The following is a 23,428-nucleotide window of genomic DNA, read 5'->3' as shown; positions in this document are numbered from 1 at the left end:
GGCGGCTCACTCAAAGACAAAAGGCGTTATGATGTAAATTTTAAATCACTTGTATTGTTCATTGCAATTTTTATATTGACCATCAAATTCATACCGTGTAGTACAATTGCTTTTAAAAATTACAATAAACGTTAAACTGCACCCCCAAAATTGATCGACAGCAACATGAATCGGGCTCTACAGAACACAAACTTTCCTGCATTCTTATACCAAATAGGAGGACATAAGATTCCAACTAATTTTCATGTGGGAAGGCATCGATCCCACAAACCGAAGTAGATCTGGCTTCAAGCTAACCTCCGGATGCAGGTTTTCTGACTTTTGATCCAAAACTTGAAGGAACTTCGAGATGTTGGGAAGTACAAGCTCCCTACAGTGCAGATGTAACAAAGGGACCTTAGATAAAACACTTCCTTTCTGAACATCCAGACCTTCCGGCCTTCGCAACTTGTAAGGTTGACCAGTTGTTGGCTCAATATCAACCCTAGGCATTTGCTTCCATCTCTGGTGAATAAACCAACCATACTTGTAGTCACCCACAATTGGTGTGCCAAGAGCTTCGGCACAATGGACGCGGAGCTGTAATAAGATGATTGAAATTAGATATACGTGGATATAAAAGGGAAGAGCCCATTAGCTTACACCAGCCTTGCACATGAGAGAGAGAGAGAGAGAGAGAGAGGGATTTACATAAGGTAGGTGAGAGGGCAAGTGCTTGCTTATGGAGAATTGGTTAATTATTATTTTTTTTTTTAATATAAGTAATGTATATTCAATCAAAGCGCGGAGGGGCGCAACCCTAATATACAGAGTATAAAAAAGAACCCCTAAATTATAGAGAAAGAAGAACATAATTCTAAGAACTCAGAAAAACAGGCACACTACGTCATGCCACTCTCTATATTTACAAGGTGTGTAGCATTATCTTCTTCGATTATAACAATCCATTTTCACGATCATCAAAGCTTCTTGCGAGGCATAACCCAATCAACTGAAAAATCGCACTCCACAACTCTGTGGCAACCTCACAATGAAGGAGTAAATAATCTATAGACTTTCCACAAATCTAGTTCCACTCCATCACAATAATATTCATCTTTCGTAAATTATCCAACGTTAATATTTTTCCTAAAGCCGTCGTCCACACAAAGAACGCCTCTCGGGAGAGCCTAAACTTTCCAGATACTATTCCAAGGAAAAATGGAAAGGCAGGAGAATGCCCATAAACTCTCTTAAGCTTTATCTTAACTTAACTCTAAAACATGTTTTGAACAATTGGGGAGACTTTTTAGTCTCTAAAATGTCAAAGCCAAAGGATGGTTTCACCACAACCCCAAATCTTTTTATATTACATTTGTAGCATGTACCATGTGGGTACATGCAATAATTTTAAACTCCCTAAATGACTTTTTCACAGTTCATCACCATGAACTGTAGCTGCTTTTTACCAGTTCATAATAACGCAAATGTCATGTACTACTTTGAAAAAATTAGGGACTAATAAGTTTTGCAAGTTGGACTTGTACGTCCATCGACATATTAAAGAATCAGATATATTGCATCTTCAATATCAAAAGTCTATATGAACATCCTCTAGAAAAGCATGTGATATAAAAGAAAAACATTGCATAAACAATTTGAACCAAAGCAGATGTTAAAACCTTTTAGTCTTAGTTCTTTGATGAGATTGACCTTTTCGATAATGAGCATAAGGTGTGTAAATGCAATTAAGGTAAGACTCACACTGACAAGGGGTTTCACCAAAGAGGAATTGAGACTAAGATTTGATCTTTGACATTTAATATTGACTTGGCAAATAAGAACACTGGCCTGCATGTGCATGAGAGAGACAGAGAGAACACAACATGGTACCTGATGCTTCCGACTAGTAACTGGTCGTAGCTCAATCCACGAGCATCCACTTATCATAGGACCAAGAACCCGATATTCAGTTATGGCCTCTTGAGAAGCTTCTAAACCTGATTGATGAGCCAAGATGACCCTCTCAGTCTTCCCATCATTAAGGAGCACCTGCAAATGATAGCGAGAGAAATACATTCAAGTTGTTATCTCTTTCGGACGAATCCATTGTTGGAAGGTAATATTCACTGCTAATACAAAGACAGACAGAGAACCTTTGTAAGAGGAGCACAAATTAACCCTTCCTTTTCCCTGGGAGAGCCTATGACCAAAGCCCAATACCTCCGATATGTTGCTTGACATGCATCATTCCAAGCCTAAGATTACATATAAACATATCAGTCTTAAGACTAAAAAATTGAAGCGTTCCACTATTTTTGCCGTTGTGTTCTAGAATTTGCGTTCACTGCCCCTGCTGTACCCAGAGCAATGAGCAGTGTGGGTATGAGTACCTTGCAGGAGGGATTTCCTTTATTTATGTCACTAAATAACCACTGAAGATGATCTACACTTTCTTTTGTTCTCCCCATCAAGAGGAGGCCGCTGCTCTCTCGGTCAAGTCGATGAACCTAAGAAAATAGGTCTATGAGAACAGCAACCACAAAAGCTCCTAAAGAGAACTAACGATTTCAGGTAGCTACTGGTATTAATAGTGGAATCACAAGTAGCGTGCAATAAACATTCAAAAAGAACCCAGAGAGGTATTACAGCAGAAAAACTTTTCAGGTATAAAAGAAGGCATTTATTAAAAACTCAAGAAACTATACTGCAAACCATAGACTCCTCCATCCCAATTTAAATGTCTTGCTTTGAAATGGCATGATTTAATAAAAAATGAAATATAGTAATCTTTATAAAATGTCTCTTCTACTTTAAATCAACTGTGACACAAATTTTGCTAGGAAACTTGTTTGCTTTTTTCAAAAATATTAAAAATAAATAAAGGAAAATTAAAAAAATACTCCACAGGTTTTAACTTGATTAAAAATAGCTATCTCAGTTCTGAAAAAAATAAAAATAAAAATTGTAGGTTTTCAAAATTTTAAAAATTACTCCGTGTCACTTTTTTTTTCGTTTAACATAAGCATGTTGCCAAGTCATTGCAGCCATGTATTAAAATTGACACGTCATAACCATTACTCTTTGTGAAATTTCAATTATATCATGAATAATAATAAAATGACCAAAAACCAAAAAAATATAAGAAGAAAAAAATCTTTGTGAGGCGACCTCCACCCCTCAGAGGGAAGAAGGATGGAGACCGGCCTCCATCTCCCACAAATAGGAGTGGGCCTCACCGGGGATTTTTTTGTTTTTTTATTTTTTCTCTGTTTTTTGTAATTTTATTATTTTTCAGGATATAATTGAAATTTCATACAGGTGATAGGTATGAGTGTTAATTTGTATGCGTGGCATCTATGACCTAGCAAGCAATTTTTAATCGAGTTAAAACCCAGGGAGTAATTTCCAAATTTCTATTTAAAAAAAGTAATAGCGATATGAAAAATTAAAGAAGCAAATACCTCTATTCTTAGAAAATGGGCATGTTGAACTTTCCAAAAAGTAAAGCAAGACATTTATGACAGAGGGAGTGTCATGTTGAACATATGACACTTGCCCTCCAAATATCTGCATGCAACTACACAAATTTAAACATTGGACACATGCTTGTTCCTACACATCAAAATTTTTTTTTATAAGTATGTTCCTACACATCAAATTAACCGATATAGCAAGTATCTTCTTTCTCAACTTGTCCCTGCCCTGTTTAACTATCTTCTTGATGCCACTGAGCAATCACACACGGACAATAATCTCAGACAGAAAAGGCAACAAAACTAAAAAATTATTTTTCTAATTTTCTGGACAACATCATCACATAACAATCCTTTTTGATAAGTACAAAGAGATCATCTAAAACTAAAACCTTACCAACTTAGGGCCCTCATCGTAATCGTAAGACAAAGCTGCAGCTGCCAAAGCATCCATGCTGTTATGAACTGGCAGATTCCCCTGAGAACATTGTTATACATATAAAGAATCAGTGGCAAGGCAATATGCTGACATGACGGTCTAGCACCACGAAGAATGGTATCACAGGATACTAACCTTGACTGGCACTCTTGGGGGCTTATTTAGCACCATTATAGCTGAGTCCTGAAATTTCAACCACCAAATAAGTTATAGCAATACGAGCACAAACAACACAATCAAACGAAGAATATAGCCATACAGCATTTCCAAGCAGAAATTGAAGCAAGCGCACAAAGTTGGATACAACATAGTACCTCACCAATGAGAAAAGGAAGACAAGATGATAAACACAACAAATAAACCCACAAAAACATCTATACCCATCCATACATAACCAGTGAGCATCAGGGATTGAAAATTCAAACTTCAAAACTACTCATAAATCAACTCAAATAACATGAAAGGGGACAAGATAGGAGTCAAATGTAAAACATGCCTTGTACTTGACAAGCCTTTGCAAGTACTGTATCTCATCAGCATTTGGATATAGTGTCCCACTTGGTATAGTGTCATATCTCTTGGAAATCCTTGTCTCCGCAACAGATACAGGTATATAAACTCGTGCCCCAGCCTCCATGACCTCATTAGGCCGAATCTGTAGGTCAGCTGTATGATTGTAGATTAAGTAAAACCCCATGAAATCAAATACAGCCAACAAATAGAGGTAGAAATAAAGGGTGGAGAGAGAGAAAATCTTCATACATCCTTCTCATGGGTGTGTAAAATAAAGTTGCCAATGAACTCTTTCTCAAATGAAACTTCCTCCCTTTAAGAATGGGAGTAGAGCATGAGACCGTGAATTCTATATCGATTGGATGCATGTGTAACTTACCAATAAAAAGAACTGTTAATAATTATCGGAGAATACATGTGTGAGTTTGTAAGCAGTTAAGTCCACACCTGGTAGTAGTGATAAGCGTGAACAGTTGATATAATATAATTTGGCTAATGTCCGAACATGTTATATCATAGTTATATTATTATCACTTCCCCAGGTGGTTATCTTCCCATCATGAAATTCATAATTAAAATGTTGAAACTAAGATAGTAGGCTCTATGTGCTAGCATCAGTACCTTTCTCATGGGCTTCATTTGCTCCTTGTCAACATAGGAGTCTTCCGAACTTGGGCATGCCATCTGGACCTAAAGAAGAAGAAAATATACAATTTTGTAAATATGTTTGTGTTAAAATCGTAAAAGAGTCCATATACCCATTCTATTACAACTCCAACTTAATATGAATAAAACCTTCATTGAATCAAAATAATTACAGATAAACTTGATATGATTTTAAATAACACCACAAGTACAAACCCCAAACCGAATTAATTCCGTTGTCAAATATTCAAAACCAAACCAAAATGGCACTCCACATTTTCTTATCTTATTCTTTTTTATCAATTCAATTTGCATACTTTTTGATGAATAGATCTTTGCATGCTTATCTAAGTCTAATGCATAAGCAAAAAACACATTGAACCATAAAGTTGACAACTTTATCCAGATTCTTCACAACTCAGAACAATAAGCCACACAAACATAATAACCATCCGCACACACAAAAAACCAAAAAAAAAAAAAAAAAAAAAAAACAACAAATGAAAAAAGTTTACAAATAATCATAAAACTCACAAGGTCAAATATCAAAAACCAAACCCAAATGGCACTACACATTTCTCTGTATCATTCTTTTTCACTAATTTGCTTCGCAAGCTTATCTGAGCCTAATGCACAAGCAAAAAACACATTGATCCATAAAGTTGACAACTTCATCGAGATTCTTCAAAACTCAGAACAATAAGCCACATAAACATAATAACCAACCACAAAAAATTCAAAAAAAAAAAAAAAATACCAGTGGAAAAAGTTAACAAATAATAATAAAACTCACAATGTAAAAAATTCAAAACCAAACCCAAATGGCACTACACATTTCTCTGTCTCATTCTTTTTCACCAATTTGGTTCGCATATCAGAGCCTAAAGCATAAGCAAAAAACATACTGAACCATAAGTCACACAAACAAAATAACCAACCACAAAAAATTAAAAAGTTTGCATACTTATCTGAGCCTAAAGAATAAGCTAAAAACACATTGAACCACAAATTTGACAACTTTATCCACATTATTCATAACCCAAAACACTAACCCACACAAATACAATAACCAACCACAAAAAATTAAAAATAGAAAAATAAAACCAACCCAATTTAAAAACTTTCATAACAATCATAACACTCACAAGGCCTTTGTTGAAATGGGACTGAATCACAGGGTCGGCAATCTCATCGAAGTAATACTTGACCCAACTGATGGCGGTGACCCGACCGGGCTTACCACTGCCCGAGTTCTTGCCGGGCAAAGGGTGGCCAGGAAAGGGAGGTAGAGATAGGAGCTGCCGAGGCTTTGGGCCCTTCTTTGGACCGCCCAGATGGGCTATGTTGGTTTTGGAGACCCGGATTACCGGGTCGGAACAAGCGGGTGGTGGTGGAGAAATCCGAGAGTAGTGTCTGATGATAGCAAGCAACGTGTGTTGCCGACGGACTCTGTTTTTCCACATCCTTTCACGAGCTAAGCACCGTGAGAGAGAGTATATATAATTTCTACGACCAGTTTTCTTATAGCGGCGCTAAAAGCTTTTTGCTACATCTCTATGGATTTTACTTGTTGCGGCGGTGAGTACTCTGGCTTTAAAAAGAACGGTGCAAATCTCCGAGCAGGAGCGACGAGAGTTTCCACCATTTAAACCCTTTATGTGTGGCTCCAACGTACGGGTGTTATTATTGTCGCACCCAGATCGATATAAGAGCACTAGTAGCAGTTACCCTATATTGGTTCCCTTCCCTATATTTAGGGAAAATTTCATGAAAAACATCAAAAAACCTCCCACAGCAGATGCCCTATATTTAGATGAGGGGGTTGGGAATGAATAGTGATTCCCAATGTATACATGTCTACTATTCATTCCCTATGTATTATTTTAATATAAAAGAAGTATAATTAATTGATATAGGGAAGAGAGAAAAAGTAGGAAAGAAAGAAAAAGAATAAAATAAGAATAAAAAATAATATTTAATTGATATAGGGAAAGGTAAGGGAATCTATTGTGGGGTATTTTTTTATAGGGAAGCAAAAAGTAGTTTTGTTCCCTAAACATAGGGAAAATGGTTGGGAATCTACTGCTAGTGCTCTAATAGTCACATTTCATCTTCTCCGCTTACCTATATGAAAAAAATAAATAAAATAAAATAAAAATTGGGATAGAGTGCTTCGGATATTAGTGAGGACCGACCAAATTTTTAGTTCTAATAGTTGAGATTAATTACAAATTGCTTTGATAACTATTAGTAAGTTTTTCATGGAATATAATTAGCGACAGACCTACACACAAAACTTTAAAGTATTTTTATCAGAATTATATAAATTTTTGTATTTAGACCGTCTAAAATTAAATTTTAACCTTTCCGAAAAATCTAGTTTTGTTTTATGTTATCAAAATGGTTACAACAAACTGATACATGATTGCAAAAATTGTTTTGATGGCCGTGTTAAAATTAAGCTTATAGAAATTGGCCAATGGGAGGGAGGGACATCTAACTTTGTTTGATTGCTTCATTACAACAGTTGACCACGCTGAATGATACTTCTTTGAAGAATTTTGACTAGATTGGATAGTTAATGCAATCTTAGAGTGCAACAACTCAAAATTGTTCTACCTTGGCTTGTTCCCAAACGTCCACCTTCTTTCTAAAACCGATGAACCCTTCTGTGAGCAACTCCATGGAAATGAAGCTTTATGCTTCCCTCCCCAATACCCTTATCCGTTTCCTGCCATCTCCATCCACCCCACCACAAAACTAACCATATTCTTCCCCTTCTGCCATATTTCTCTCCACACTTTCTACAGTTTTTCAATATTTTTAGCCATTGAAGTTAAGGCCCAATCTCCAGCTATCCACTTATCTTTATAGTAATTTTCTTATCTTTTCGTGGTTCGAGTCTTCACAACAGCAGTACTAGACCTCTGCCTTCCATCGTGTCCTTTGTAAATTTTGGGTAAGAGTTTTGTTTCAATTTTTCAGTTCTAGATCTATGCTCTTCTACCAACCTCTGTATGGCACGCACCTTACCACTAGGTTCATCAACATCTCCGACATCTACTGACGATCTTCATTCACTCCACTGCCTTCTGCAAAGCTGCGCATGGAACACACGCTTCAGAGAGTTCTATGCTCTCATCGGTGTGTGGATGCCATGGTTAGTCTCCTCGCTTTCTACCACGACAACCACAGGTGTTTCATGGGTTCACCGTCAAGGAAGATTCCCACTCGGCCCTCTGCTGCTGGACCTCTGTTGTGCTTGTTTTTGTGTTATTGTTCTTTTGGACTTATTTGTTGTTTCTCTCTCCTCATATTCACTCATGTAATAGTGTTTGGGTCATTGTGATTCAATATACTTTTCGAATCACCTTCAATGGTGACCCTGACTTTGTGACATCCGTACCTCGAGCTAAAGAGTCCGCATCTTCAGAAGCATTGCCCCCGCGTACTTTCGTTCTTAGGATTATTCTTGAGTTGCCTAACCCTTTCGCTTTTATTTTTTGATGTAATCTATTTCTTATTAAAAAAAAAAAAAAAAAAAAAACTCAAAATTGTTAATGAATCAAATTGGTATTAATGCAAGTAGATTAAAAACCATGTTGGCTGGGATAGGCATGATCATTAATCATTAGGGCCAAAACCAACCCAACCTGACTTATGGATCGAATTCATTTGAAAAGCTCAAAAACAATCTAGAAGTTGGGTTTGAAAAACGAAACCCTGTTAGTGCTATTTCAGTAATTCTGGCAGTGCACTCCATTGCCGGGAGGAAGAAGAAATATCTGGAGAATCACATGAAACAACATTTAATTGCAGTGCAAGCGAGGTACTGTTTTATTCCGTTGTGCATTTCAATTTTCTAACGAGTAAAATGGTAATTTTGGTTTAATTTTCTCACCACGAGCAATGCTTGCATTATGTGTCTTGTGTGCACACAATATAAGTTAAAAGTGTCATGTCAATAATTGAGAACGTGTGGTAACCCGACTCTTGTGTGCATGGAAAGAGGATACAAACTAAAGCATCATAACACTACGTTCCAAGTAAATGTTGCACGTACGTAAAAGTGCTGGATGGTGAATATAGTTAATACCTATTTGATGTCATTTTTCTAATGATTTTGAACGCAGCTTGCAAAATTTTCAATCCAATTACTTGAATAAGTTGATGTACCTTGAACTCGACTTTAACGTGTTGAAAGCTTGAATAAATAAAATAAAATCAATAATAAATCAATAACAAAAAAACAACATGTTGAAAGCTTGGCTTTGAAAAAGATGGGAGAAAAAGGTATAACATACGTTTCAATAACGTTGTGTACAAAAGGTCCGTGGTGACTACACAGCCCAATTAATTAAAATATTCAAATTTTTTTAATATATATATATATTAAAAAAATTTGAATATTTTAATTAATTGGGCTGTGTAGTCACCACGGACCTTTTGTACACAAGAGCTCATTCTAATTTAATTTTTTTTAATAAAAATAAGAGATTTTCAACTTTCAAGCATCAAAGGATTTTCCCGCGTCAATTCTCACGTGTCGCGTCAATGATGTGAAAAAGAGACAAAAGAGATAGAGAAAAAGGATGAGAAATGATAAGGAGAGCCATGTCTCGCCTTGAGAGTGGCTGAGAGCAGATGGAGTCTCTTAGCCATTCATGTGTCAGATAGAATAATCTTCTTTTATCTTTTCTTAGCCATTCAGGTGTCAGATAGAGTAGTCTTCTCTTAGTCATTCATGTGTCAGATGGAGTAATTTTCTTTTATCTTCTCTTAACCATTCAGGTGTCAGATGGAGTAATCTTCTCTTAACCATTCAGGTAATGACACGTGACAGGATTGGATTCTTTTTATTTAAAGCTCTGGCTTATATAAATTATAGTAGGACCACATTTTATTAAAACTCTGTGACTTAACAATTAATATTATTTGGTCCCATATTTATTTAAACTACACATTTACTAATGTGATTAATTATATATTCAATTAGGACCTACTATAATAATTATCTATCTTAATTCCGTTGTATTTTATTTTCACAACATAAATATTATTACCTATGATATAATTATTACTTCAATTTCCATTGTTTTATATTAGACTTTTTTTTATTTCAATTACATAAATATAACCACTAAAAATATAAGACTAATTACATCTTATTTAATAAATGCGATTGTTTAATTGCTAGACTTCTATTTAATTTATTGGTCTCTATAGTTTTTCTCATCATATCCCTATATCCATACATCCTAGCATCATATATATGCATGTTCACTCTCAGCCAATCCTATAAAAGGAGGACGAGCTAATCTTCTCAATTACCAAACAACTCAGAACTTTTCCTCATCTCCTCACATATAGTAGCTGAGTCGTTAGTTTCAACATTTTTACTGCTTAACTCATTTTCTTTGATATTGCCTGACTATCACTCTCTTCTGAATTCTAATGAATTCGAGTTTGAGGGATGCTGCTCGTCAAGGAAGCATCGATGCCTTATACGCATCGATACAAAGTGATCCAGAGGTTTTGGATAGGATCGACAAGATTCCATTTGTTGAGACTCCTTTACACATAGCTGCATTTGCAGGGCACACCCAGTTTGCCATGGAGATCATGATGTTAAAGCCCTCATTTGCTAGGAAGCTTAACCAAGATGGTTTTACTCCCTTGCACCTTGCTTTGCAAAAGCTCCGTGCACTTGAAAATGACCAAGCTATGCAAAAAAAGAAGCAAACCCAATTGGTATGCCGACTAGTTTCTGTTGATAAAGACCTTATCCGGGTCCAAGGAAGGGAGGGTGTGACTCCTTTGCATTACGTTGCTCAAATAGGAAATCTGGATCTTTTGACCAAATTTCTAAAAGTTTGTCCAACGTCTATAGAAGATGTAACAATTCGAGGAGAGAATGTACTGCATATAGCCCTGAAGAATAACATGCCCAAGCTCAAAGCTTTTTCGTACCTGTTACAATTGGTTCTCAGGGCTTATTCTAAAGATGCCAAATTGTTAGAGGAGAAACTGCTGAATTACACGGATGATGAAGGCAACACTCTGTCTCTGTTGGAAGTTGCAGTATCCAGAATTAATCAACAGGAGGCAAGTAGTCCTTAATTTAATTTCCAGTACTACTGATCGATCAAGTTAATTAATTATCTAAAAATATTAATTACTACTTTTGTCTACGTACATCTCTTGCAGGCCAATAGTGATGAGGTAATGCGGTGGATACTGGGTCATGAACCAATAGTGTTGAGGTTACTCATGAATATGCGATCAGATCAAAGAAAGAATTTGGAAAGCCAAACGTCAAGACTACGGGGGGACAACCCACGGATCAAAGATATTCTCGGACCACGACGTAAATATCACTTCGGAACTTCTTCAGTTTTGGTGGACCACATTTACGTAAAATTTCGCCGTCTGCAAACACTTATAACGGAGGAGAGGCGGAATGCGCTGTTGGTTGTTGCTACACTGCTAATAACGGTCACCTACCCAGTAGCACTCAGCCCTGATCAACCCAATGAGTTAAACTGCACAGTCCTGAATCCGTTCAACGGTACCGGTGCCAATCACTTCAACTGCACAGCCCGGTTCAACCCTAGCAGTGAAGCTAATCCATCTCGAGACCAATATTCCAGTATCATTTACTGTTTAAGTACTGCCGTCTTTTTCCTAACAAACATTACACTTTTCTTCCTCGTCCCTTCTGATTTTCTTGGATGGTTGCTCACCCTACTCGTTGGACTCCTCTTTCTTTGCTATTGCCTTTCAACTCCATTATTATCCAATGCTCGTATTATAGCCTGGTTTGGCTTCTATGGTGAGTTCTTGGTGATGTATCTTGTTTCAGTTACCGTCCTCCACAATTATTTGGTCAAACTTCACAATTATTAGGAGAAGAATTTTGAATTCAGGCAGGTGATCGTGATATACTTTTTATGAGACTCACTTGATTAAATAAAAATTGAGCTGTCCAACCACTTATTCAGCCAGGTGGGTCTCATAAATAGTCTCTCACAATCACCTACCCGAATTCTCTCAAATTCGAACAAATAATTGTAAAGAATCTTCATCCGATTTTCGCACCTAGTAATTAATAATTCATTGCTACCTTTTTATATAACTTTTCACCACTTTACCTATGTATGCCACCGCCACCAATCTTCTCTTTCTTGTTCACCAGCCATCCTTTTCCTCTAATTATTCTAGGTCGTTGCTTTCTTTCTACACTTTTATTGTTGTGTGAACTATTCCATCTTAATTGTGAGAGTGGATTTTTTTTTTTTTTCTTTCTGTTTTCTCTATTTGTACTTGTGTTTTGTATAAGCTAGTAAGCTTAAATATATGAATGTTTCTTGGGTTTCTCGTGAGCTAAGCAGTTATTTTAATTCTTTTGTGTCAAAAGCTAATCTCCGTCTCAATATATATTTTACAATCTAAAGATAAACCTAAATGGGGGCCGTCCCTAGCTACATTGCATTACAAGACTGAGTACTAATGACATCTTATGGTTTGAAAGTTCCTTTCCTCATGAAAATATGGCAGCATGCATAAAAAATAAAAATGTAGAAAATAAGCTGACAAACAAAACATGCAAAAGTTTAATTATTAGCTTTCTAGACCAAGTGTGGTAGTGTACATCTGGTTTCATAGGAAAGGGAAAAATTAATTAAAGAAGTAACATCAACCACTTTATCCTAATTATTATGTCATTTTTATCTTAAAATAATGTAGCAGGAAACGATAAACGTGAAAGAGAAGTTGTGTTATCAATACACATACAATTAACACTCGCATTGATAGAATAATTAACTTGACAATGTTATTGATGGGAAAAACTGCATCTTCCATTACAAATGAACTTAATTTATAATAAAACCCTAAAACTACAAAAGGATAAAATTTTCTAAAAGTAAATTTTTTTTTTTAAAAAAAAAAAATGTATTTTTATTACCGATTATATGGACTAAGTATACGTTTAGTATGCATAATGACTATTCCATTATCTTTATTAAGAATGAAAGAACGTGAAATAAAATAATTTTTGGTGTTAAAGTATACAAATTATACTCTAACACTTGGAATAGACATTCAAATGACCCATGAGGGAATTATGACTATTCCATTTCACATTCTTCAATTTCTAATAAGAGCTATTCATTTTTTTTCTTAAGGGAATAGTCATTCCACGTACCAACTTAACATAAATTTGATATTATACTACACAAACAATGGGCATTAAAACGTTGCTGATAACATGCCCATCAGCCAGTGAAATTCCTTGAGAATATAAGAGAACTGTTTTCAAAAGCTAATGTATAACTTTAACTTGTAATTCATGCCCTATATATATATATATATATAATTTTTATTTCATAATCCAAATCACTTTAGAGCATCTTCAACAAATGCTCTAAAACCTCTATATTATGTATATTTAGTTAATATGAGACAAAAATCATATCCAACATCCTTTCTACTCCTTATTTAAAAAAAAAAAAAAAAAAAAAAAGAAGAAGAAGAGAATTTTGCTTTTTGATTAGATACTTTAAGGCAATCACTGTAACTTATGTATTCTTTTCTTAATAATTTCTCTCTCTATCTCGATCTCTTAGCTATAGTCATTTCTTTCTCTTGTTTCTTGGTGGTTGAAGAAAATAATAATAAAATACTGAAAAATAATATTTAAAACAATAAGCAATTAATGAAATAGAAAATATGTTCGGGCTTGTATTGAAAAAGTAGTAAGTAGAAAATAGTGATTTTTGATGAACTAGAATGCATTACATTGTTGAAGATACTTTAATAACAATAGGAAAATAAATAATGAGGTTATGTGAAATAAAAGTTACCGTGGAATTCTTATGAATTTTTTCACCCTACCTACTTTTATTTTCTTTTTTTCTTTCATTTTTATATATCTCTAACACAATTCTTATGAATTTTTTGTGGCCAATGAATTTATTTGTTGAAGTCAGGAAAAGTGCTTGAATTGTCTTTTTGACTAAATCTCCCGCCCCTTCCTTTTTGGGCAAATTAATAATTCATTTTTCATTTAACCTATTATCACTCCAAGTTAGAGGTACTCTATTTATTTCTTTTTTGTTTTTGTTTTTTTCATTTAACTTTAAGAAAAAATTACACCGTTGGTCCCTGTGGTATACCATAATTGTTTTTCACTCCCTAAGGTTTAAAAAGTTAACGAGAGATCCCTGTGGTATCCAATAATTACGTTTTACTTCCTAGGTCGATTTTCCGTCCACAATTTTGTCGGAATCTGTTAGCCCTACACGTCAGCGACACTTGTCGCCATCTTATTGGTGACACGTGTCCATCTTAATAAAAAAATAAATTTTTTTAAAAAAATAAATAAAAATACTTATTTTTTTAAAAAAAAATTAAAATTAAAATTAAAAAAAAAAACAAAAACAAAAAACAAAAAAGGGAAAGGGGGTGGCCAGGCCACCCCCAGCCAATGGGGGTGGCGCGCGGCCACCCCTTGTTTTTTTTTTTTTTTTAAATTTTAAATTTTTTTTTTTTAAAATAAGTATTTTTATTTATTTTTTAATAATTTTTTTTTATTAAGATTAGACATGTCAACGCCACGTGTCACCAATAAGATGACGACACGTGGCGCTGACATAGCATTTGACGGAATCTGTTAAAAGTTTTAACAGAATTTGACGCCAGGGATCGATTTGTAATTATTGCATACTATAGGGATCTCTCATTAACTTTTTAAACCATATGGAGTAAAAAATAATTATGGCATACCACAGAGACCAACGGTGCAATTTTTCCTAACTTTAATTAACACCATGTTTGAACTTTATTTTATCGTGGTTGCAACCGAACATATATATATTTGTATTCGAATGTAGTTCCTTGTGAAACATTTTGTTCAAACTGTCTTCGACCGAGATTGTGATTGAGGTTGTCGGAGGTATCTTTTAAAACTCAGTTATTCAGTTTGGTTCAAACTTTATTCAACTATCCTTGCAACTGAACCTCTTTGGAGCTTGAGCTTTAAACCACTTGAAGTCCCTCGTTTGACCAACCTTCAACTACCACTGCAATCGAGCATCTTGGGAACTCAGTTCTAAGATGCACCATGCAAGTTTCCACCGGCCACTTCTAATCTTCAGTTTTCAATAAGATTTGGACTCCAACATAAGAATAAACTTGACAACTTAACTTAGACTTACAACCAAATTTGTTCCGACACTGAATTTACAGTATAAAACCTAATAGAAATCAATATACACAATTGTAAGAGCAATATTAATTTTTGAAATTATCTTTAAAAGGTTGCCTCTTAAGAAAGAAACAATTCAAGAATAATTTTAAAAACTTGTGCTTTTTTATATAAACATAACATACGATAAGAAGTCGCATTGAACATTGGGATTTGGAACATAGAGGAAGTCTTATATATAACGAGGTGAAAAGCAACTAAAAGGCACTTGCATACTCCTATAAGAAGCTGCATCAATTGTTAAAAGGACCAAAGGAAACTTGAGCATGAAATATGCATGAAACAGACTACTAAAACATGATATACTAAAATTCATAATATTAACCGATAAAATTAGAATAAATGTTAAACTGCACCCCCAAAATTGATCTACAGCAACATGAATCGGGCTCTACAGAACACAAACTTTCCTGCATTCTTATACCAAATAGGAGGACATAAGATTCCAACTAATTTTCATGTGGGAAGGCATCAATCCCACAAACCGAAGTAGATCTGGCTTCGAGCTAACCGCCGGATGCAGGTTTTCTGACTTTTGATCCAAAACTTGAAGGAACTTGGAGATGTTGGGAAGTACAAGCTCCCTACAGTGAAGATGTAACAAAGTGACCTTAGATAAAACACTTCCTTTCTGAACATCCAGACCTTCTGGCCTTTGCAACTTGTACGGTTGACCAGTTGTTGGCTCAATATCAACCCTAGGCATTTGCTTCCATCTCTGGTGAACAAACCAACCATACTTGAAGTCACCCACAATTGGAGTGCCAAGAGCTTCGGCACAATGGACACAGAGCTGTAATAAGGTGATTGAAATTAGATAGATATATGCGGATATAAAAGGGAAGAGCCCCATTAGCTTACACCAACCTCACACATGAGAGAGAGAGAGAGAGAGAGAGAGAGCGCGAGAGATTTACATAAGTTAGGTGAGAGGGCAAGTGCTTGCTTATGGAGAATGGTTAATTATTTTATTTTTATTTTTACAAATAATGTATATTGAATCAAAGCACAGAGGGGGCACAACCTTAGTACACAGAGTATACAAAAGAACTCCTAAATCATAGAAAAATAAGAACATAATTCTAAGAACTCAGAAAAATTAGAAACAGGCACACCATGTCATGCCACTCTCTCCATATTTACAAGCTGTGTAGCATTATCTTCTTCGATTATAACAATTCATTCTCACGATCATCAAAGCTTCTTGCGTTCCACTCTCTCCAAAGACACCATATCAAAGACAAAGGAGCCAACATTCATATGTTCAAAACAGGCAATTGCCCAATTGTCCCCTCCAACTCCCCAACAAATTGCTCACCTTACAAGGCATAACCCAATCAACTGAAAAATCGCACTCCACAACTTTGTGGCAACCTCACAATGAAGGAGTAAATGATCTATAGACTCTCCACAAATCTTGCATAGACAAAACCACTCTATCGCAATAATATTCATCTTTCGTAAATTATCCAAAGTTAATATTTTTCCTAAAGCCGTCGTTCACACAAAAAACACCTCTTGGGAGAGCCTTAACTTTCCAGATACTATTCCAAGGAAAAATTTAAGGTAGGAGAATGCCCATAAACTCTCTTAAGCTTTATCTTAAATTAACTCTTAAACATGTTTTGAACAATTGGGGAGACTTTTTAGTCTCTAAAATGTCAAAGCCAAAGGATGGTTTCACCACAACCCCAAATCTTTTTATATTACATTTGTACCATGTACCATGTGCCATGTGGGTACATGCAATAATTTTTAACTCCCCAAATGACTTTTTCACAGTTCGTTACAGTGAACTGTAGATGCTTTTTACCAGTTCATAATAACGCAAATGTCATGTACTACTTTGAAAAAAATTAGGGACTAATAAGTTTTGCAAGTTAGACTTGTACGTCCATCAACATATTAAAGAATCAGATATATTGCATCTTCAATATCAAAAGTCTATATGAACATCCTCTAGAAAAGCATGTGATATAAAAGTAAAACATTGCAAAAACAATTTGAACCAAAGCAGATGTTAAAACCTTTTAGTCTTAGTTCTTTGATGAGATTGACCTTTTCGATAATGAGCATAAGGTGTGTAAATGCAATTAAGGTAAGACTCACACTGACAAGGGGTTTCACCAAAGAGGAATTGAGACTAAGATTTGACCTTTGCATTTAATATTGACTTGGCAAATAAGAACACTGCCCTGCATGTGCATGAGAGAGACAGAGAGGACACAACATGGTACCTGATGCTTCCGACTAGTAACTGGTCGTAGTTCAATCCACGAGCATCCACTTATCATAGGACCAAGAACCCGAAATTCAGTTATTGCCTCTTGAGAAGTTTCCCTGGGAGAGCCTATGACCAAAGCCCAATACCTCCGATATGTTGCTTGACATGCATCATTCCAAGCCTAAGATTACATATAAACATATCAGTCTTAAGACTGAAAAATTGAAGCGTTCAACTATTTTCATTGTCGTGTTCTAGAATTTGCGTTCACTGCCCCTGCTGGACCTAGAGCAATGAGCAGTGTGGGCATGAGTACCTTGCAGGAGGGATTTCCTTTATTTATGTCACTAAATAACCACTGAAGATGATCTACACTTTCTTTTGTTCTCCCCATCAAGAGGAGGCCGCTGCTCTCTCGGTCGAGTCGATGAACATATGAAAATAGGTCTATGAGAACAGCAATCACAAAGGCTCCTAAAGAGAACTAACGATTTAAGGTAGCTACTGGTAATAATAGTGGAATCACATGTAGCGTGCAATAAACATTCAAAAAGAACCCAGAGAGGTATTACAGCAGAAAAACTTTTCAGGTATAAAAGAAGGCATTTATTAAAAAATCAAGAAACTATACTGCAAATCATAGATTCCTCCATCCCAATTTAAATGTCTTGCTTTGAAATGGCATGATTTAATAAAAAATGAAATATAGTAATCTTTATAAAATGTCTCTTCTACTTTAAAATTAACCGTGACACAAATTTTGCTAGGAAACTTGTTTGCTTTTTTTAAAAAAATTAAAAATACTCCATAGGTTTTAACTTGATTAAAAATAGCTATCTCAGTTCTGAAAAAAAAAATCGTAGGTTTTCAAAATTTTAAGAATTACTCCCTCCGTCACTTTTTTTTCGTTTAAATTGCTAATGGAGTTGCTACCACATAAGCATGTTGCCAGGTTACGGCAGCCATGTATGAAAATTGACACGTCATACCCATTACTCTTTGTGAAATTTCATATCTTGAATAATAATAAAATGACCAAAAACCAAAAAATATAAGAAGAAAAAAATCTTTGTGAGGCGATCTCCACCCCTCATAGAGGGGCGAAGGATGGAGACCGGCCTCCATCTCCCACAAATAGGAGTGGGCCTCACCGAGGAATTTTTTTGTTTTTTGTTTTTTCTCTGTTTCTTGAAATTTTATTATTTTTCAGGATATAATTGAAATTTCATACAGGTGATAGGTAAGAGTGTTAATTTGTATGCGTGGCATCTATGACCTAGCAAGCAATTTTTAATCGAGTTAAAACCCAGGGAGTAATTTCCAATTTTGTATTTAAAAAAAGTAATAGCAATATGAAAAATTAAAGAAGTAAATACTTCTATTCTTAGAAAATGGGCATGTTGAACATTCCAAAAAGTAAAGCAAGACATTTATGACAGAGGGAGAGTCATGTTAAACATATGATACTTGCCCTCCAAATATCTGCATACAACTACACAAATTTAAACATTGGACACATGCTTGTTCCTACACATCAAATTAACTGATATAGCAAGCATCTTCTTTCTCAACTTGTCACTACCCTGTTCAACTATCTTCTTGATGTCACTGAGCAATCACACACAGACAATAATCTCAGACAGAAAAGGCAACAAAACTAAAAAATTATTTTTCTAATTTTCTGGACAACTTCATCACATAACAATCCTTTTTGATAAGTACAAAGCGATCATCTAAAACTAAAACCTTACCAACTTAGGGCCCTCATCATAATCGTAAGACAAAGCTGCAGCTGCCAAAGCATCCATGCTGTTATGAACTGGCAGATTCCCCTGAGAACATTGTTATACATATAAACAATCAGTGGCAAGGCAATATGCTGACATGACGGTCTAGCACCACAAAGAATGGTATCACAGGATACTAACCTTGACTGGCACTCTTGGGGGCTTATTTAGCACCATTATAGCTGAGTCCTGAAATTTCAACCACCAAATAAGTTATAGCAATACGAGCACAAACAACACAATCAAACGAAGAATATAGCCATACAGCATTTCCGAGCAGAAATTGAAGCAAGCGCACAAAGTTGGATACAACATAGTACCTCACCAATGAGAAAAGGAAGACAAGATGACAAACACAACAAATAAACCCACGAAAACATCTATACCCATCCATACATAACCAGTGAGCATCAGGGATTGAAAATTCAAACTTCAAAACAACTCATAAATCAACTCAAATAACATGAAAGGGGACAAGATAGGAGTCAAATGTAAAACATGCCTTGTACTTGACAAGCCTTTGCAAGTACTGTATCTCATCAGCATTTGGATATAGTGTCCCACTTGGTATAGTGTCATATCTCTTGGAAATCCTTGTCTCCGCAACAGATACAGGTATATAAACTCGTGCCCCAGCCTCCATGACCTCATTAGGCCGAATCTGTAGGTCAGCTGTATGATTGTAGATTAAGTAAAACCCCATGAAATCAAATACAGCCAACAAATAGAGGTAGAAATAAAGGGTGGAGAGAGAGAAAATCTTCATACATCCTTCTCATGGGTGTGTAAAATAAAGTTGCCAATGAACTCTTTCTCAAATGAAACTTCCTCCCTTTAAGAATGGGAGTAGAGCATGAGACCGTGAATTCTATATCGATTGGATGCATGTGTAACTTACCAATAAAAACAACTGTTAATAATTATCGGCGAATACATGTGTGAGTTTGTAAGCAGTTAAGTCCACACCTGGTAGTAGTGATAAGCGTGAACAGTTGATATAATATAATTTGGCTAATGTCCGAACATGTTATATCATAGTTATATTATTATCACTTCCCCAGGTGGTTATCTTCCCATCATGAAATTCATAATTAAAATGTCGAAACTAAGATAGTAGGCTCTATGTGCTAGCATCAGTACCTTTCTCATGGGCTTCATTTGCTCCTTGTCAACATAGGAGTCTTCCGAACTTGGGCATGCCATCTGGACCTAAAGAAGAAGAAAATATACAATTTTGTAAATATGTTTGTGTTAAAATCGTAAAAGAGTCCATATACCCATTCTATTACAACTCCAACTTCATATGAATAAAACCTTCATTGAATCAAAATAATTACAGATAAACTTGATATGATTTTAAATAACACCACAAGTACAAATCCCAAACCGAATTAATTCCGTTGTCAAATATTCAAAACCAAACCAAAATGGCACTCCACATTTTCCTATCTAATTCTTTTTTATCAATTCAATTTGCATACTTTTTGATAAATAGATCTTTGCATGCTTACCTGAGCCTAATGCATAAGCAAAAAACACATTGAACCATAAAGTTGACAACTTTATCCAGATTCTTCACAACTCAGAACAATAAGCCACACAAACATAATAACCAACCACACACACAAAAACAACAAAAAAAAACAACAAAAAAAAAAGTTTACAAATAATCATAAAACTCACAAGGTCAAATATTAAAAACCAAACCCAAATGGCACTACACATTTCTCTGTCTCATTCTTTTTCACTAATTTGCTTCTCAAGCTTATCTGAGCCTAATGCACAAGCAAAAAACACATTGATCCATATAGTTGACAACTTCATCCAGATTCTTCACAACTCAGAACAATAAGCCACATAAACATAATAACCAACCACAAAAAATTCAAAAAAAAAAAAAAATACCAGTGGAAAAAGTTAACAAATAATAATAAAACTCACAATGTAAAAAATTCAAAACCAAAGCCAAATGGCACTACACATTTCTCTGTCTCATTCTTTTTCACCAATTTGGCTCGCATATCAGAGCCTAAAGCATAAGCAAAAAACATACTGAACCATAAGCCACATAAACATAATAACCAACCACAAAAAATTAAAAAGTTTGCATACTTATCTGAGCCTAAAGCATAAGCTAAAAACACATTGAACCACAAATTTGACAAATTTATCCACATTCTTCATAACCCAAAACACTAAGCCACACAAATACAACAACCAACCACAAAAAATTAAAAATAGAAAAATAAAACCAACCCAATTTAAAAACTTTCATAACAATCATAACACTCACAAGGCCTTTGTTGAAATGGGACTGAATCACAGGGTCGGCAATCTCATCGAAGTAATACTTGACCCAACTGATGGCGGTGACTCGACCGGGCTTACCACTGCCCGAGTTCTTGCCGGGCAAAGGGTGGCCAGGAAAGGGAGGCAGAGATAGGAGCTGCCGAGGCTTTGGGCCCTTCTTTGGACCGCCCAGATGGGCTATGTTGGTTTTGGAGACCCGGATTACCGGGTCGGCATAAGCGGGTGGTGGTGGAGAAATCCGAGAGTAGTGTCTGATGATAGCAAGCAACGTTTGTTGCCGACGATGGACTCTGCTTTTCCACATCCTTTCACGAGCTAAGCACCGTGAGAGAGAGTACATATAATTTCTATGACCAGTTTTCTTATAGCGGCGCTAAAAGCTTGTTGCCATATCTCTATGGATTTTACTTGTTACGGCGGTGAGAAATCTCGCTTTAAAAAGAGCGGTGCAAATCTCCGAGCGGGAGCGACAACGGTTTCCACCATTTAAACCCTTTTTATGTGACTCCAACGTTCAGATGCTACTATTGTCAATCACATTTGATCTTCTTCGCTTACATATTTGCTAATAAAAAATAAAAAATAACTTGTTTAATATAAATGGATTGAATTAACACAAATATGTTCATTAGCTTTCTAATTTATTTATTTTTTAAAAAAAAATGGTATAGAATGCTTCGGATATTAGTGATGACAGGCCAAATTTTTAGTTCTTATAGTTGAGATTAATTATAAATTGCTTGGATAACGATTAATAAGTTTTTCATAGAGTATAATCAGGGATAGACCTACACACAAAACTTCAAAGTTTTTTTTATCAAAATTATATAAATTTTTGTATTTAGACCCACTAAAATTAATTTTTTACCTTTCCGAAAAATCTAGTCTTGTTTTATGTTATCAAAAATGGCTACAACAAACTGATACAGGATTGCAAAAATTGTTTTGATAGCCATGTTAAAATGAAGCTTATAGAAATTGGCCAATGGGAGGAGGGACATTTAGGTTTGTTTGATTGCTTCATTACTATAGTTGACCAAGCTGAATGATATACTTCTTTGAAGAATATTGACTAGATTGGATAGTTAATGCAATCTTAGAGTGCATCAACTCAAAAATGAATTTCTTTGGTATTAATGCAAGTAGATTAAAAACCGTGTGGGCTGAGCTGGGTTTGATCATTTATCATTAGGGCCGAAAACCAACCGATCTGACTTATGAATCGAATTCATTTCAAAAGCCCTAAAACAATCTTGAATATGGGTTTGAAAAACAAAACCCAAATGAGAAATGAGTTTGGCGGCCCAAACAAGGCCTAGTGTTTAGATTGTTATTTTAGTAATTCTGACAGTATACTCCATCGTCGAGAGGAAGAAAAAATCACTAGAGAATCACATGAAACAACATTTGATTGCAGTGCAAGCGAGGTACTGTTTTATTTCGTTATGTATTTCAATTTTCTAACGAGTAATGGTTTCAATTTTCTCACTACGAGCAATACTTGCATTATGTGTCTTGTGTGCACATGATGCAAGTTGAAAATGTCGTGTCAATAATTGAGGACGTGTGGCACCCTGAATCTTGTGTGCATGGAAAGAGGATACAAACTAGAGCATTATAACACTATAAAGTGCTGGATAGTGAATAGTTAATACCTATTCGATGTCATTTTTCTAATTATTTTGAACGAAGCATGCAAAACTTCCAATCCAATTATTTGAATAAGTTGATGTACCTTGAACTCGACTTTAACGTGTTGAAAGCTTGAATATAAAAAATAAAATACAA

General features: G+C 35.3%; 3 protein-coding genes across 5 annotated transcripts; 1 reads left to right on the top strand and 2 right to left on the bottom strand.

Annotated features, from left to right (window-relative positions):
- Nucleotides 1-26: 26 nt before the first annotated feature.
- On the bottom strand, nucleotides 27-6,685 carry LOC133854030 (RNA pseudouridine synthase 3, mitochondrial). Of its 2 annotated transcripts, none has more exons than XM_062290055.1 (9): nucleotides 6,198-6,685; nucleotides 5,029-5,091; nucleotides 4,391-4,549; nucleotides 4,030-4,077; nucleotides 3,853-3,933; nucleotides 2,373-2,489; nucleotides 2,136-2,237; nucleotides 1,873-2,031; nucleotides 27-579 (listed from the first exon to the last, which is right to left on the bottom strand). In XM_062290055.1, exons 1-9 carry the CDS (start codon nucleotides 6,513-6,515, stop codon nucleotides 205-207), a joined length of 1,422 nt encoding a protein of 473 aa, XP_062146039.1. In that variant the 5' UTR covers nucleotides 6,516-6,685; the 3' UTR covers nucleotides 27-204. The 2 variants fall into 2 exon arrangements, with proteins under 2 accessions (XP_062146039.1, XP_062146038.1); XM_062290054.1 differs by having other exon boundaries at nucleotides 5,029-5,097; nucleotides 6,198-6,681.
- A 3,680-nt stretch (nucleotides 6,686-10,365) lies between these two features.
- Nucleotides 10,366-12,434, top strand: LOC133854765 (ankyrin repeat-containing protein BDA1-like). The gene is made up of 2 exons (XM_062291040.1): nucleotides 10,366-11,157; nucleotides 11,260-12,434. Exons 1-2 carry the CDS (start codon nucleotides 10,507-10,509, stop codon nucleotides 11,956-11,958), a joined length of 1,350 nt encoding a protein of 449 aa, XP_062147024.1. The 5' UTR covers nucleotides 10,366-10,506; the 3' UTR covers nucleotides 11,959-12,434.
- Nucleotides 12,435-15,610: 3,176 nt separating this feature from the next.
- On the bottom strand, nucleotides 15,611-22,058 carry LOC133854031 (RNA pseudouridine synthase 3, mitochondrial-like). Of its 2 annotated transcripts, XM_062290057.1 has the most exons (8): nucleotides 21,624-22,058; nucleotides 20,471-20,539; nucleotides 19,833-19,991; nucleotides 19,472-19,519; nucleotides 19,295-19,375; nucleotides 17,860-17,976; nucleotides 17,557-17,724; nucleotides 15,611-16,112 (listed from the first exon to the last, which is right to left on the bottom strand). In XM_062290057.1, the coding sequence occupies exons 1-8, from the start codon at nucleotides 21,978-21,980 to the stop codon at nucleotides 15,738-15,740; spliced, it is 1,374 nt and encodes a 457-aa protein (XP_062146041.1). In that variant the 5' UTR covers nucleotides 21,981-22,058; the 3' UTR covers nucleotides 15,611-15,737. The 2 variants fall into 2 exon arrangements, with proteins under 2 accessions (XP_062146041.1, XP_062146040.1); XM_062290056.1 differs by lacking the exon at nucleotides 17,860-17,976 and having other exon boundaries at nucleotides 21,624-22,057.
- Nucleotides 22,059-23,428: the final 1,370 nt, after the last annotated feature.

This window comes from Alnus glutinosa, chromosome 13 (genome assembly GCF_958979055.1).
Source record: "Alnus glutinosa chromosome 13, dhAlnGlut1.1, whole genome shotgun sequence".
In the NCBI taxonomy this organism is placed as follows: Eukaryota; Viridiplantae; Streptophyta; class Magnoliopsida; order Fagales; family Betulaceae; genus Alnus; species Alnus glutinosa.
This window is presented reverse-complemented; position numbering and strand designations above follow the sequence as displayed.

Excerpts from the sequence above, each read along its gene's own strand:
- LOC133854030 (XM_062290054.1), bottom strand. The coding sequence starts at position 6,515 with ATGTGGAAAAACAGAGTCCGTCGGCAACACACGTTGCTTGCTATCATC. Across the intron at positions 2,490-3,852 it reads ACGATGAGGGCCCTAAGTTG|GTTCATCGACTTGACCGAGA; the intron begins GTAAGGTTTTAG and ends CTATTTTCTTAG. Across the intron at positions 580-1,872 it reads TTACTAGTCGGAAGCATCAG|CTCCGCGTCCATTGTGCCGA; the intron begins GTACCATGTTGT and ends ATCTTATTACAG.
- LOC133854765 (XM_062291040.1), top strand. The coding sequence starts at position 10,507 with ATGAATTCGAGTTTGAGGGATGCTGCTCGTCAAGGAAGCATCGATGCC. Across the intron at positions 11,158-11,259 it reads CCAGAATTAATCAACAGGAG|GCCAATAGTGATGAGGTAAT; the intron begins GCAAGTAGTCCT and ends CATCTCTTGCAG.
- LOC133854031 (XM_062290057.1), bottom strand. The coding sequence starts at position 21,980 with ATGTACTCTCTCTCACGGTGCTTAGCTCGTGAAAGGATGTGGAAAAGC. Across the intron at positions 19,520-19,832 it reads AAAGGCTTGTCAAGTACAAG|GACTCAGCTATAATGGTGCT; the intron begins GCATGTTTTACA and ends TTGAAATTTCAG. Across the intron at positions 17,725-17,859 it reads AAGGAAATCCCTCCTGCAAG|GCTTGGAATGATGCATGTCA; the intron begins GTACTCATGCCC and ends ATGTAATCTTAG.